The following is a 16,233-nucleotide window of genomic DNA, read 5'->3' on the forward strand; positions in this document are numbered from 1 at the left end:
CGGCTGAGCGCACCACTTTCTGTAGGGCCTTCTTGTCCTGTGCCGTGCTGTTTCCATACCAGGCAGTGATGTTTCCAGTCAAGATGCTCTCTACAGCTCCGGAGTAGAAGGACTGGAGTATCTTCCCAGATACTCTGAACTTCCTTAACTGTCTCAGGTGGTAGAGGCGCTGCTTCGCCTTTTTTACGACTGAGTCTATGTGTGTTGTCCATGTCAGATCCTCTGAGATGTGGACCCCCAGGTATTTCATCCCTCACACACACGTACACACGTGCACACACGCACGAGTGCACACCTACACACACAATGTAAACAACTCACTCAAGCACTCTGAGGCCAGCTTGCTTCCTGTCCTTGCGGTCTGTTAAAATCATGCCAGGCATCTCAAGGCCTCTGGTCAAGACTACAGTGGGATAGGGTGATGGTGGGAGATAGAGGGAGAGAGAGGAAAGGAGGGAGGAGAGGAAGCAGACAGAGGACTAAAATAAGAGCTGACATTTCCCCCCCAAACTGTGTTACCTTCTGCTGGTTTCCTTGGGCCTATTTTGGATCAACGTGGCTGTTCAGCTGTTATACAACGTCTCTCCCTCCGTCCCTCTCACTTTGTCACTCCCTCTCTCTCTCTCTCTCTCTCTCTCTCTCTCTCTCTTTCTTTCTCTCTCTGTCTCCCTTTCCCTCTCACTCTCTCTGTCTCTCTCCCTCTCTTTCCCTCATCTCCCTATCTTTGTCTCTTTCTCTCTCCCTCTTTCTCTCTGTCTGTCTCTCTCCCCTCTCTCCCACTTTCTCTCCCTCTCTCTTTCTCTCCATATATCTCCATCTCTCTCTCTCTCTCTCTCACTCTCTCTCTCTCTCTCTCTCAGGTGACAGAGCTGGCTCCTCTGGGTTCACTCCTGGACCGACTGCGTTGTGTGCGTCCCCAGGGCCCTGTGCTGATCCACAGTCTGTGTCAGTATGCCGTGCAGGTGGCCTGTGGCATGGCCTACCTAGAGCAGAGGAGGTTCATCCACAGGGACCTGGCCGCCAGGTGTGTATGGAGGGATTGGAAGGATTGGACCATTCTAGGGTAATTCTGGTAGTTCAAGCTAAGGTGCATGCCATGTAGTCGCAATGTCCTGGGTCTGAACCTTGCCCTTTCCCTTCCTCCATCTCTACCATGTTTCATGTATCTTTTGTGCTACAGAATCTAATGAAGCATTAGAAGCATTCTCCTTCTAGATTTCCAAGAAAACATTAAAAAAAATTGTTTAAATAAAAATCACACCTGAAATTATATTAAAACAGAATATTTTTTTAAATATATATATATTTTTAATCTTTATTTCGAACATGTAAATACAAACAATATACAATTAAAAAAAGCATTGATCTCTATGAAATGGAAAAAATAATAATAATAAACAAAAACTAAATATAACAAAATGTACATGTTCGAAAAGGAGTAGGAAGAAGTATACACTTATTTAATCCTACCCCTTTTCCACTACTCAAATGAGTGTACTAATTTAAAACATTACAAAACAAATATATATGCAAATAAAATAAAACATGAAAGAAATAAAATAAAAATGTGAACACCTGTGAATGTCAAATCCCTCATCCCTGTACCTCGTGAAAATTATTTCCTTATAATTCAGTTTGAATTGTCTCATGTTTGGACACTGCTTTAGCACCACATTCAGACTGTTCCACAGTTTCACTCCACATGGAAATGCAGTGTCTTCTCCTGGTAGTGCGTACACTAAGGACTTTTAAATTGAGTTCTCCCCTCAGATTATAACCCCCCTCTCTATCAAAGAACAGTATTGAGGGCGGCTAAGTGGCGCAGTGGGCAAGGCGCTCGCCACTAATGCAGGAGATGCTGGGTTCGAGCCCAGCTCTCGGCGTTGCTTCCGGCTTGGCTGGTCGTTCATACTAATACAATTGGCATTATTAGGGGGTGGGAAAGCTGGTGGGTTGGGATCGGACGTTGTGGACAGCGACTCCTACAGGTCGGTTGGGTGACGCCTGTACAGCAGAATCAGGAAGTATCGGGGGCAGCGTGAGCCTCCCACGCGTTACTCCTCGCCACTGAGAGATTGTGCTGTGCAGGTGAAAAGATGCGACGGCTGCCTCCTCGTGTACCGGAGGGGACACGTTCGTCCACATTGCAGGCTTCGTCCACATTGCAGCCGACCAGTGGGAGGCATGGTCTAGCAACGTTCGAGACAGGGGAGGGTAGAATTGGACAATACGAAATTGGGATGGGAGGAAAATAGAAAAATGGGGAGAAAAAAGTAGATAAAAAAAAAAAACAGTATTGAATTGTATTATCTTTTTAAATGTAATATATGTCCCACTCTGTAGGAACATCCTCCTGGCTTCAGCCCACAGAGTGAAGATCGGAGACTTTGGGCTGATGAGGGCGCTGCCCAACCACCACGAGCACTACGTGATGCAGGAGCACCGCAAGGTTCCCTTCGCATGGTGGGTCGTGTTGGAAGAGGAGAGGGTTAAAGGAACACGCCAACTTTTGGGGAAATTATCTTATTTGCCATCTACCCTGGAGTAAAAAAAAAAAAAAAAAAAAAACAGGGCTTTTGAGGTGATTAAATCACTGCGCCCAGGCAGCAGTGGTTCGGCAAAAAAGTATATCTGCTTGTCAAAATTTTTTTTCTCCATGTGGTAAATACACAGGTCACAACATGTTTACAGGAAGGTTTTGGAGTTGTATTTGGAGTGTATTTTGTGACTGTTGGGAACTAGGCTACACTGGCACACCTACTTCCAGTGAATGACGCTGAGCTAGGCTAACGGTGCGGCTGTTCCCTAAGCCTAATGCATGCACAGAGAAGAAAAGGGTATGTATCTGCTTGTCTAACTCCAGGGTAGATGGCAAATAAGCTAATTTCCCGAAAAGTTGGCGTGTTCCTTTAACATGAAGGAGGGGCACCAGAGAAAAGGCCCTAGTAGGATTCACCCTCTGCTCAGAATGTGGTTCCAGACTAGAGGATGAGTTAGTGGCTTCTGCCTGATCACTGGGAGACAACTGATGCTGTAAGAAGTAGCTCTGTCTCCCAGACAGTGCTGCTGAACGTCTTACATAATTTGCAACATTGCAGCTTGATCTTGTCATTTCAGGTCCAGAGGTTGAGGTATTAATTAACCTCAACGTTTATTTTACCCATCTCTGGATATTAAAGGGATAGTTCAGAATTGTGGAACCCTAGCCCTATTTCCTACATACCAAGGATGTTGTCGATCGGGCAGAGTCCTTCCTCAGCACAATCTATGCTGTTCTTCACGCTGGATACCCGCAGGTCCACTCTGTTGGCCACAAACTCATGCAAAGTCAATAGGGTCAAGCTCCTGTCTGGACAAGCTGACTGACACTAATTGAAACCTACTCAACGGTGCACACAAAATAGATTTCAGTTGATTTCCGTCGGCTTGTACAGGCAGGAGATTGTCACCATTGACTTTGTGTTAGTCTCTGGCTCACTAAGCAGAGCTGTGGAGATACAGCACAAAGCATGGCATGGGTTGTGCTGAGAAAGGACTCTGCCGATCGACAACGTCATCAAGAAGGAAATAGGGCTAGGGTTCCAAAATTCTGAACTATCCCTTTAATTAGTAATTGTATTGAATACGTACAGTACTGCTCTATGGATCTTTGACATCTTCCTGAGACGTTATAAACTATCTTGGGTAGGGTTAGATACAGAGATGGCTCTCTATTCAAGGAGAGTCATTTCTTACTAAATTCATATGATAAGAAAAACTTATACTTATATATATAAAGTAAAGTTTTGGCCTGATGAGGTTCTATCATTAAAAAAGTGAAATGCAGCTTCTATTTTACTTTATGTTTGACATTATCTTAAATGTATTGAATTGAAAGGTCTGGTATCTCCTGCTCTAGGTGTGAACTGTTCTCATCGCTGGCCTGGCATCTCCTGGTATCTCTAGGTGTGAACTGAGCTCTCTGTTGGCCTGGTATCCCCTGGTATCTTTAACCCTTTAATCGGCGTTGACGCTGAAACGCGTCATTCCCCGCCATGCTCATTCTGCCGTTGACGCTGGACAGCGTCTTTGATATCAATATTTAAAAAATCTGTGATCGAAATCATATTTCTCCCCCGGAGACATGAGATGTAATGGTGAGCCCCTATCAACTCTCTAGCGGTTCAAGAGCGCCATCTGGTGGCCGATCGGCCTGATCGCCCAGGGAAGAAACAGGAAGTGGAAGCTGGTGCTCATTTCAATTTGGTCCGATCACTCGCTATAGGTCCCGGGACTCGATCTCGACACAATGGATAGCGATCCGTTGCCAATAACTCGATAAACAACATGATTTGGACGTATATACTATTATACAACCTGGAAATGGATCGGGTATTTCTACATCCCATAATAGAAAAATTCTGTTCCACGCTCATCTCGCGCCGATTGCTATCAAACTGTATACAATCATCAATATAATGCATTTAGGGCTATAAATCACGTTCTGCAGAAAGCTGCAGAAAACGATAAAAACATACTTTTTTTTTTGATCCACTTTTTCTCCCATTTTTCTATTTTTCTCCCATCCCAATTTCGTATCATCCAATTCAACCCTCCCCTGTCACGAACGCTGTTTCTTGCCTCCCACAAGCCGGCTGCAATGTGGACTAAGTCATACATAGCACAAGTCCCCTCCGGTACTTGAGGTAACAGCAGTCGCATCTTTTCACCTGCGCAGCTCGATCTCTCAGTGTCGAGGAGTAACGCGTGGGAGGCTCACGCTGCCCCCGACACTTCCTGATTCTACTGCGCAGGCGCACCAACCGACTTGTAGGAGTCGCTTGTTCACAACGTTCGATCCCCACCCTTCAGTTTTCCCTCCCCGTAATACGGCCAATGTGTATTACTGCGGACGACCAGCTAAACTGAAAACAATGTGGAGAGCTGGATTCGAACACGCGAATCCTAGCGTCTCCACACTGGTGGCGAGTGCCTTGCCCACTACACCACCTAGCCGCCCTACGATAAAAACATACTTATACTTTAGACCGTATTTTAGTATGAATATGTGAATGAAAAAGTATAACGTTGCTACACCCTGAACAATAGAAGGAACTTCTCCATGTTAAATAGGGCTGGCGAGGGATGGTAAATTATGAATTTAACCCCGGCGATCAAAGGGTTAAGTGTGAACTGACCTCATGGTCTGGTATCTCCTGGTATCTCTAGGTATAAACTGACCTCATGGTCTGGTATCTCCTGGTATCTCTAGGTATAAACTGAGCTCATGGTCTGGTATCTCCTGGTATCTCTAGGTATAAACTGACCTCATGGTCTGGTATCTCCTGGTATCTCTAGGTATAAACTGACCTCATGGTCTGGTATCTCCTGGTATCTCTAGGTATAAACTGACCTCATGGTCTGGTATCTCCTGGTATCTCTAGGTATAAACTGAGCTCATGGTCTGGTATCTCCTGGTATCTCTAGGTATGAACTGACCTCATGGTCTGGTATCTCCTGGTATCTCTAGGTATAAACTGAGCGCATGGTCTGGTATCCCCTGGTATCTCTAGGTATAAACTGAGCGCATGGTATGGTATCTCCTGGTATCTCTAGGTATAAACTGACCTCATGGTCTGGTATCTCCTGGTATCTCTAGGTATAAACTGACCTCATGGTCTGGTATCTCCTGGTATCTCTAGGTATAAACTGAGCGCATGGTCTGGTATCTCCTGGTATCTCTAGGTATAAACTGACCTCATGGTCTGGTATCTCTAGGTGTAAACTGAGCTCATGGTCTGGTATCTGCTGGTATCTCTAGGTATAAACTGAGCTCATGGTCTGGTATCTCCTGGTATCTCTAGGTATAAACTGAGCGCATGTCCTGGTATCTCCTGGTATCTCTAGGTATAAACTGACCTCATGGTCTGGTATCTCCTGGTATCTCTAGGTATAAACTGACCTCATGGTCTGGTATCTCCTGGTATCTCTAGGTATAAACTGACCTCATGGTATGGTATCTCCTGGTATCTCTAGGTATAAACTGAGCGCATGGTCTGGTATCTCCTGGTATCTCTAGGTATAAACTGAGCTCATGGTCTGGTATCTCCTGGTATCTCTAGGTATAAACTGAGCACATGGTCTGGTATCTCCTGGTATCTCTAGGTATAAACTGAGCGCATGGTCTGGTATCTCCTGGTATCTCTAGGTATAAACTGACCTCATGGTCTGGTATCTCCTGGTATCTCTAGGTATAAACTGACCTCATGGTCTGGTATCTCCTGGTATCTCTAGGTATAAACTGACCTCATGGTCTGGTATCTCCTGGTATCTCTAGGTATAAACTGAGCGCATGGTCTGGTATCTCCTGGTATCTCTAGGTATAAACTGAGCGCATGGTCTGGTATCTCCTGGTATCTCTAGGTATAAACTGAGCGCATGGTCTGGTATCTCCTGGTATCTCTAGGTATAAACTGAGCGCATGGTCTGGTATCTCCTGGTATCTCTAGGTATAAACTGACCTCATGGTCTGGTATCTCCTGGTATCTCTAGGTATAAACTGAGCTCATGGTCTGGTATCTCCTGGTATCTCTAGGTATAAACTGACCTCATGGTCTGGTATCTCCTGGTATCTCTAGGTATAAACTGACCTCATGGTCTGGTATCTCCTGGTATCTCTAGGTATAAACTGACCTCATGGTCTGGTATCTCCTGGTATCTCTAGGTATAAACTGAGCTCATGGTCTGGTATCTCCTGGTATCTCTAGGTATAAACTGAGCGCATGGTCTGGTATCTCCTGGTATCTCTAGGTATAAACTGACCTCATGGTCTGGTATCTCCTGGTATCTCTAGGTATAAACTGAGCTCATGGTCTGGTATCTCCTGGTATATCTAGGTATAAACTGACCTCATGGTCTGGTATCTCCTGGTATCTCTAGGTATAAACTGACCTCATGGTCTGGTATCTCCTGGTATCTCTAGGTGTAAACTGAGCGCATGGTCTGGTATCTCCTGGTATCTCTAGGTATAAACTGAGCTCATGTCCTGGTATCTCCTGGTATCTCTAGGTATAAACTGAGCTCATGTCCTGGTATCTCCTGGTATCTCTAGGTATAAACTGACCTCATGGTCTGGTATCTCCTGGTATCTCTAGGTGTGCCCCAGAGAGTCTGAAGACCAGGACCTTCTCTCATGCCTCAGACACCTGGATGTTTGGAGTCACGCTCTGGGAGATGTGCACGCACGGACAGGAACCTTGGGTAGGCCTCAACGGCAGCCAGGTACACAGATACACACACACACAAACACACACACACACACACACACACACACACACACACACACACACACACACACACACACACACACACACATACACACACACACACACACACACACACACACACACACACACACACGCACGCACATATGCATGCACACACATACATTCACACACAGGGAATTCAAGTTACACAGTTTTATGAATGTACACACACACACACACACACACAAGCACACTATAGTTCCATATTACACACACCTACATGCATATATACAAATAATACATATTTTTTAAACGGATCACTTTTATATTTAGTAAATGGAAGATTGCTCCACTTCTACAAGGTCTATTTGCATGTTATTGGTGTCTAGGGACATCTATGGACCTCAGGGAATGTATTCCCAGTGTCAGGAATATTGTGTCTGTTACTATGCTTGAGTAAAATGTATATAATATTTATATATGTTTTTATAATAATAATTGCTATTCTCCTTTGGTTCATTACAATTTAATTGTAATGAACCATAGGAGAATAGCAATTATTATTATTAAAAAGATGCATCTTTGACGGTGAATAACACCATGCTCTTTCTTAGGACTACAATGATTTCATGACGGCATAATTTCCTCGCGTCTAAATCATGTGGTTTTCGGTGCTATGCACAGAGATTTTTATAAGGTCATATTTCGCTAACACTTAAAATCATTGGTGAACAATATACACTTTGACTGCTGTTTTGATAGGGTTAGGGTCTTTACTCTTGGCTACATTTGAAAAAGAAACACAACATCACTTAATACGGACTGTATTGATCTATTTGTGACGTGAAATAAATCGTGTACCGCCAATCAGGCTTAACCAGCCACACTCTCAGACCCAAATTTAATTATATATATATTTTTTTAATCCCAATTTCTCACATTACATTCACCCTGAATGTTGACGTTATCCAGGTGAAAAGTTAACTTCATTCAAGCGAGGCATTGCAATCCTTGACATAAATCATTTGATGTATAATTAAATCAAAGGAAATGCGTTTGGGTCTGAGAGTGTGGCTGGTCTGCCGTTCTGCAGCTGGATACTATTGGTTTGTTTTGGCAAAATTCTTCTGCTCTGTGTGACAATAAATAAATGAATGATGATATGCAATTTAAAACCAAAACGAATGCCTCGGTATGAGTTTAAGACTCTATAGAATGGAGTAAGTCGCATGTGACACAGCTGCTCACCCGTCTTTTTTTTTTCGTTTTAAAAACATATTTATATACCACCAATGCGTGTAAAACTTGACGCATATATCAACTGAGATTATCAATTAACTATATTGACTGAAAGATTCGAGATGCCATTAACAAGGAAAGATAAAACGATTGCAAAACCAAGCGCAGAGGACCCGCCTATGGCCGCGGGATACGTGCGAAAAATAGCAGAGGATATGGACGAGTTGGCATCCCCCTCAACCCCTATAAACACTTCCGCAGATACGGAATATATCATCCGGGAAATGAAAAAAATGGAGAAAACAATAACCGAAAAGTAGATGCTATCAAAGAATCTATCGAATGCAAAATAGAAGCGCTAAGGGTGGATGCCGACGCACATATTAAGCGCACCGTAGCACTGGAAACTGGTTTGGAGGAACACCAACAGAATTTCAGTCGGATCTACAAAGACGTAGCTGATATCAACGATAAACTAACGGCTGAGATGAAGGGAAACTACAAAGAACTCAATACGGAGCTCAACGATATAACGGCTGAGCTTAAGCGAATCAATGAAGGACAAAAAGCTAAAATATTCGAGATGGAATATCAAAGTCGCAAGTTGAATATTCGTATAGTCGGACTGGACGAGTCGGTGAGCTGCACACATCCTGAAGCGTTTGCGACAGAATTACAGAAAATCCTGGGACCAACAATCCTTCCTACGGTACCTGAGGTGGAGCAGTGCTACAGATTGGGGAACCCGATCCAACGACAATAACGTCAGACCCAGAGTGATATTGGTTGTCCTGCGTCAAGTCAGAATAAAAGAAATGATCATTTGTGAGACTCGCAGGATGAAAGGCAATCTGAAACACAAGGATAAGTCAATACACTTCTTTGAAGATTATTGTCGGGATGTGGTGATCTTGCGGGCCAAATACAAGACGGTGATGTCCCAACTCTATCTGGAGAAATACAAACCCATATTAATATACCCTGCAAGACTTCGCATCGTCGATAAACAAGGAGAAAGGGTTTTCCTCAACTCGCCTGAAGATGCAGTCAAATATATGGCAGCACAAAATGCAGGATAGTGTATAAACGGCCTTTTAATCTCTGTTAGGCATGGACACCATATTGTATAAACTTTAATGAACCGCTGATTTGGGACAGAGAGACCTACGAGCTCTGAGTTATTGAATGTTTTCCCCGCTGGACTTTTATTATTGAGGACATATTGGATTTAAAATTGGAACGATACAGAGAAGATGAACATGACGTGGAAGCGGTCCTTATTTTAAGAGTATGGAATTCAAACAACATTCCGGAACATACTGGAACATTCTAACACTGTAAAAACGACATATTGGAATAATCTAGAACATTTAAAACATTCTTTGATATATGGAACATTCTGGAATAACAGCAATATGTGGCCAGACATACAGCCAGTAGACCTTCGGGGGAATAACCAATAGCATCTAGCTGCAGAACCACAGAACCATCACAGCAGCGGCTGGCTGAGGACCGGTGGGCCCATCTCGGAATAACATTCTTCATAACGGATCATCGCCCACCCCTGGCCAGGGGAAATGCTGCATATACGTATTTAAAAACTGCTTTTTACTAATTGGAAATATTTCCACTACTTCTCCAATTTATACTCTATGTGTTTAAGCATAGCAAAGCTCTTTCAAGATCAAAGTTAATGTTCTCTTTTCTTTTTTTTCTTCTCTTTTCTCTGATTTATTGAGGTTCTCTTTTCAGTTCAATACCTCTATATTATTCTTGGGTTATTATAAATTACACAAGTTCTTATAAAATTTAAGTGATTATGGTATGATAATTGAAGCTTATTTTTGGTCTTTATTTTTAGTTTTATCTTATTTGAATTTTTATTTAACGGGAGAGTGGCCAAGCCACAGTTGACATTCTACTTATGGTAGAATTTAGAATGTTAGATCCTATGGTATACATAGGAATGTTAAGGATAATTGGATCATTCTGGGATATCCGGTGGTTTAAGGGAGGGAGTTATACGCAAAGGTTGTGTTCATGGAACACAGTCCTGTACGATTCTCGGTGGGAGGGGGGAATAGGGGATTTTTATTTGTATATATGTATGTTTTTAAGCTCGGCTCTCAACGGGACCTCAATAGTTGGATGTACATCTATTGTTGCTTCGCACTCCAGAAGCATTACCAACAACTACACAACAACATGTATAGATTATGGCTAGTTTGAATATAATGATCTGGAACACTGGTGGAATAAATAATCAACACAAACGCAAAAGCGTGCTCACACTGATGAAAAAAGAACAGGTGGACGTGGCTCTGCTAAGCGAAACGCACATTTTAGAGAAAGACATAGATACGTTAGCGGACAACACATATCATAACATTAGTCACTCTTCCTTTGGAACGAGAACTCGGGGAGTAGCCATAGTCGTTAGACGGAAGTTGAATATTGAATTGAAGGGAGTATTGTCTGATGCAGATGGTCGGATAACTATAGCTAAGATTCTTCACTACACTTACCAGAGTAATGTTAGACCTTCCCGAATACTCATTTATAATTGGTGCAGATTTTAATGCTATTTGGAATCCAAGGATGGACAAATCAAATCCCTCCTTTTCCAGTGAACAAAAAAATGCATCTAATGCATTAAAGGATTGGTCGAAGATTACAGGTGTAAATGACTTATGGCGATCACTCAACCCCACGACCCGGAAGTACTCTTGTGGATCTGCGAGACATAACACATTATCCAGAATAGATTACGTTTTTACATCCCTGAGACTATTTGATAACTACGATGTGGAAATGATACCCAATGCATTATCAGATCACTGTTATTTACTCCTAAAAGGAACATTTGGTATACTATCATCCCGAGCCCCAAGATGGCGATTTAACACGATGCTGCTTAATAACAAGGAATTCATTACACAAATCAAAGAAGCTCTTACGGTATTCCTACGGATGAATGCGAACTCGGTGCAGGATCCCAGAATATTATGGATGTCGGCAAAGGGAATGATCAAGGATTTCACTGATAGCTTTTCCTCCCAAATACGCAAGAATCGATGCTCAAAACTGGCTGAACTAGAAACGCTTTACTCAACGTTATTTAATTCTTTACAATACAACAACTCGGTTCGACTGGAAAATCAAGTCAATATACTAAAAAAAGAGATTAACGCCATATACAGACAACAATCTGAAATGCAAATACGTAGCACAAGACAACAGCAGTACTCCCAAGGTTCCAAACCAAGTCACCTATTAGCTATGCGATTAAGAGTCAACGCAAAATTTGCAGATATAACTACCATTAGAGCACAACAAGGACTTGTTACAGAACCCAAAGAAATAAACACGACATTCAAAGAATTCTACTCCAACTTATACAAATCAGAAACGACCTTCGATCAAAACAAAATGGACACATATCTTAATCAAATTAACCTTCCTAAACTTTCAGAGGATGACGCTAAACAGTTAGAAACACCGATCACACTAGATGAACTTAGGGAGGCCATATCTGAAATGCAAAGTGGTAGGGCTCCTGGAAGAGACGGTATCCCACCAGAAATGTACCTCTCCTGTTGGGACATAATTGGTCCCTTATTACTAAATATGATTTTATACTCAGTCAAGGAGGGGAACTTCCATAAGAATGACAATATTGCACTCATAACAGTCCTCCTTAAAAAAGACAAAGACCCCACCGAGTGCGGTAGTTACAGACCTTTAAGCCTCCTCGGAACCGATATCAAACTGTGCTCTAAGGTATTAGCCATCAGACTACAAAAGCATATGACATCTTTAATTCATCCGGACCAAACTGGCTTCATAAGAGGCCGCTTGATCACTGATAACATAAGACGATTACTACACGTACTAGATGCTAACAAGGAAGACAACACTCCTAAGGCGATGCTGTCCCTGGATGCAATGAAAGCTTTTGACAGGTTGGAATGGTCGTATCTATGGGCAGTATTAGAAAGGATGGGGTTAGGAAAAGGATTCATTGATATGATTAAAGTAGTATACAAAGACCCATCGGCCATGATTACAACAGGCACAATCACCTCCGAAATCTTTCCGGTATCACGTTCTTCCAGACAGGGTTGCCCTCTTAGTCCCGGACTATTCGATCTATCATTAGAGCCTTTAGCACAATATATAAGACAATCCCAATCCATAGAACCAATCGTAATCAAGGGCACACAACACAAAATTAGTTTATATGCGGACAACGTAATACTGTTCATGCAAAACCCCAACACCGCATTGCCTCATCTTCTCAAGTTGATTGAGAACTTTGGAGATTTATCGGGATTTAGGATAAATTGGCCGAAGTCGGCCTTCCTCCCACTTAACGCCCCTGCAAAAAGAAATATAACCCTCCCAGAAAAGATACCGATGGTAAAACACTTTAGATGTTTGGGAGTTGAAATATTTCCTACCATAAGCCAAACGGTGAAGCACAATTACATAAAAATCCAAAACAAAATCAAATACGACCTTGTCAGGTGGTCAAAACTTAAAAACTCAGTACAGGCACGGATATCAATAATTAAGATGGACGTCCTACCTAGAATCAACTTCTTCAGCTCAATGCTACCGTTACCCCCTCCAAAGGGTTACTGGAAAGAATTACACTCCTCCACATACAAATTTATTTGGAATAACAAACCACCACGTATAAAAAGATCCACCGCACAGAGAAACAAAGCAGACGGTGGTATGGCATTTCCAGATTTCTACCACTATTTTAAGGCATACACTTTAAGACCACTAACAACATGGTTTGATCCCCAAGCATCAGTATCCTGGAGAAATTTAGAAGAAAATATAGTAGCTCCATATAGGCTGAAGGACATAGTATACACCAAATTATCAATTAAGCAATGCGAACGGAAATTTGGCCCCATAATCACTCATGCGATCCGGATATGGCGTGAAACACAAAAAAAAGATTCTATCCCACATAAATGGCATAATCATACTCCCTTATTCAATAACAATGCACTCTTGATTGGAAAACAACCTATAAGATTCCCTAGATGGGAAAAGCAAGGCATACACTCATTAGGAGACGTTTTCAACAAACAGGGTTTTTGTAGTTTCGATGAAATACGCAAAAAATGTAATCTCACCAAGTCCACATATTATTTTTACGTGCAGTTATTGGCATGTTTGAAGGCTCACTGTGTTCCATTAACGATACCAATTGCACACCACAGATACCACAAATTATTCTATGAAAGAGAGACATCGAGAGGTTTTGTATCAGATTTTTATCATCAATTACTAACGGCCTCGTATGAAACCCTCCACCTAGACTCTATTTGGAGGAGTGATATACCAGACCTGGAAATAGACTTTGAGTGGCAAGAAGCCTGGGCAAATGTTCGACTTGCATCAAGGAACCCGGACCATCAACAAATCAATCTTAACTATATCCATAGGACATACTTGACTCCTATAAGACTGAACAGAATGGGTCTTAAACAAGACTCCAAATGCTCCTTATGTACAAATGGGGACGAGGGGACATTTATGCACATGTACTGGGACTGCCCACCAGTTAAGATATTCTGGAAAGAAGTGACCCAGCAATTATCAAATCTCTTAATTCTGAATATACCTGTACATCCCTCTGTATTACTGCTGAATGATGTTTTTGAATATGCAGAACATCCACAGCAAAAGAGATTGGTTTTATCTGGTATCACAGTGGCTAAAAAGCTGATAGCATCACAATGGTTTCAACCGGAAAAAATGTGCCGGAAGGTCTGGATTCTTACATATCTCGATGTGATTTATCAAGAAATATCTACAGCAAGAATTTTGGGTCTCAATGAATCCAAAATGACAATGTGGTTAGAAGTGGTGGAGAGAATAAAAGCTAGCATATAATGGTAGTGTATGGTTAGGAACAAGTTATAATGGTTGGATTATCCAATGGGGGGTCCGGGAGGGGGGGGGTACGAGCTAGAGCATATGTGTATAGGTTTTTAGATAACAGGTATTAGGGGTATATCCTGTATAAGACAATTAACTAAATGGTGATTTCATTGGATGTGCACTGTCAACTAATGCTTGTATATCTTATCGTGTGTTATCATGTTTGTTTATGTGTTTGTTTAAAAAATAATAAAAAAATTAAATACAAAAAAAAGACGTGAACATGGTCATGTTTGTTGAATAAAATTAAAAAATTAAAAATTAATAATTTTTTTTGATCGGATCGGGAAATATCGGTATCGGTAGATACTCAAAATCACATGATCGGGATCGGACCGGGAGCAAAAAAACGTGATCGGGACATCCCTATATATAATAGGTATTATGTTTCATCATGAATGAGTCAAAGGGGGGGGGGGGGGGGGGGGGTCGTTTTTTGATGCTCTGATCGTCAGCAACGGCATACATTTCGAATACTACATAGGTTGATCTTTGCGATATGCCGTGACAATTAAAACTCTTGAATCTTGAATCTTGAAATGTGAAATCATTGTTGGATCAAAGTAGGATTGATGTCATATAGTCCTTACCTTTACTAGGAGGTATCCCAAAATGAATATTCCAATTGTCTGATCGCGATTTCCAGTATTGATGTCCATCGGGTCCCTGACATGAAATGGCACAAAATATGCATCAAGTGTGCTGGACGCGTTGCAAGGTGCTCGGGTGAACCGTTTCACTTGCCCGGGACCCATTTCTCCGCCCGGATCATATAATATAACATGTAACACACATAGGCCTTTCACACCGAACGTAATCTGGAACCGGCCGGTGCGTTGGTTCGGAACATGAAAAATCGGTGCTCAGTGTTTTCTTAGAGGGCCGAACTAAAGCCTCCGTCATGTTCCGAAACCAATTATTCCCGGTGTGAACGCGCCGGCCGGTTCGAGATTACGTTCGGGAACCGGCTCCGGCACGGTGTGAAAGGCCTAACAGTGTGAAATAAGGTTTCAAAGGGTAGGTGATACTGCCACCTAGCAGGATTCGGCCAGCATTGCACTCTCGAGGTCTCAGAATGAGTTCCAATGGTAACACCGAGGTCCGTGAGAGTGTATAGGATATTGAAATCGAAAAAAAGAAAAAACAATCTAAAAACGTAATATTCAACAGTTGGCGAGCAAACACGCAATATTACGTGATTGGCGCTGAAAGTGTTAAGAGGTTCAAACAAACCATGCTTGTTATTATTCCACTTGAACATCTTCCACGGGGGAACAATGTGTTTCAGATCCTGCATAAGATCGATAAGGAAGGCGAGCGTCTACCCAGGCCGGAGGACTGTCCCCAAGACATCTATAACGTCATGCTACAGTGCTGGGCCCAGAAGTCGGACGACAGGCCCACCTTCGTGGCCCTCAGAGAGTTCCTCCTGGAGGTGAGGAGGCGCTCAGATGGTTCTCTATGGTGCTTTCCTCTGAAACACTGCACTTCACCTACCTAGGCACTAGGCATCTCACCTACGTGTCTTTTTCTGACTGCTGGAAGATATATTTAAAGCATTTCTGCATTAGATAGATAGATAGATAGATAGATAGATAGATAGATAGATAGATAGATAGATAGATAGATAGATAGATAGATAGATAGATAGATAGATAGATAGATAGATAGATAGATAGATAGATAGATAGATAGATAGATAGATAGATAGATAAATCTCTACAGAAGCCAGGATTATTAACCTATATCGTCATAACTTGAGCTATAGCCCCACCTACTGGTTGTG

General features: G+C 42.2%; 1 protein-coding gene across 1 annotated transcript in view; it reads left to right on the forward strand.

The window, feature by feature from the left end:
* Positions 1-16,233, forward strand: part of tnk2b (tyrosine kinase, non-receptor, 2b) — a gene marked incomplete at its 5' end in the record, with an annotated part of 94,203 nt that overhangs the window by 42,775 nt on the left and 35,195 nt on the right. Inside the window, 4 exons of the mRNA XM_084327714.1 lie at positions 861-1,024; positions 2,344-2,463; positions 7,134-7,260; positions 15,736-15,882. Of these exons, the coding sequence (XP_084183840.1) occupies positions 861-1,024; positions 2,344-2,463; positions 7,134-7,260; positions 15,736-15,882 (558 nt within the window). The remainder of the gene's footprint in view (positions 1-860; positions 1,025-2,343; positions 2,464-7,133; positions 7,261-15,735; positions 15,883-16,233) is intronic.

The sequence above is a fragment of the Notolepis coatsorum genome (assembly GCF_963971535.1).
Source record: "Notolepis coatsorum genome assembly, chromosome: 13".
In the NCBI taxonomy this organism is placed as follows: Eukaryota; Metazoa; Chordata; class Actinopteri; order Aulopiformes; family Paralepididae; genus Notolepis; species Notolepis coatsorum.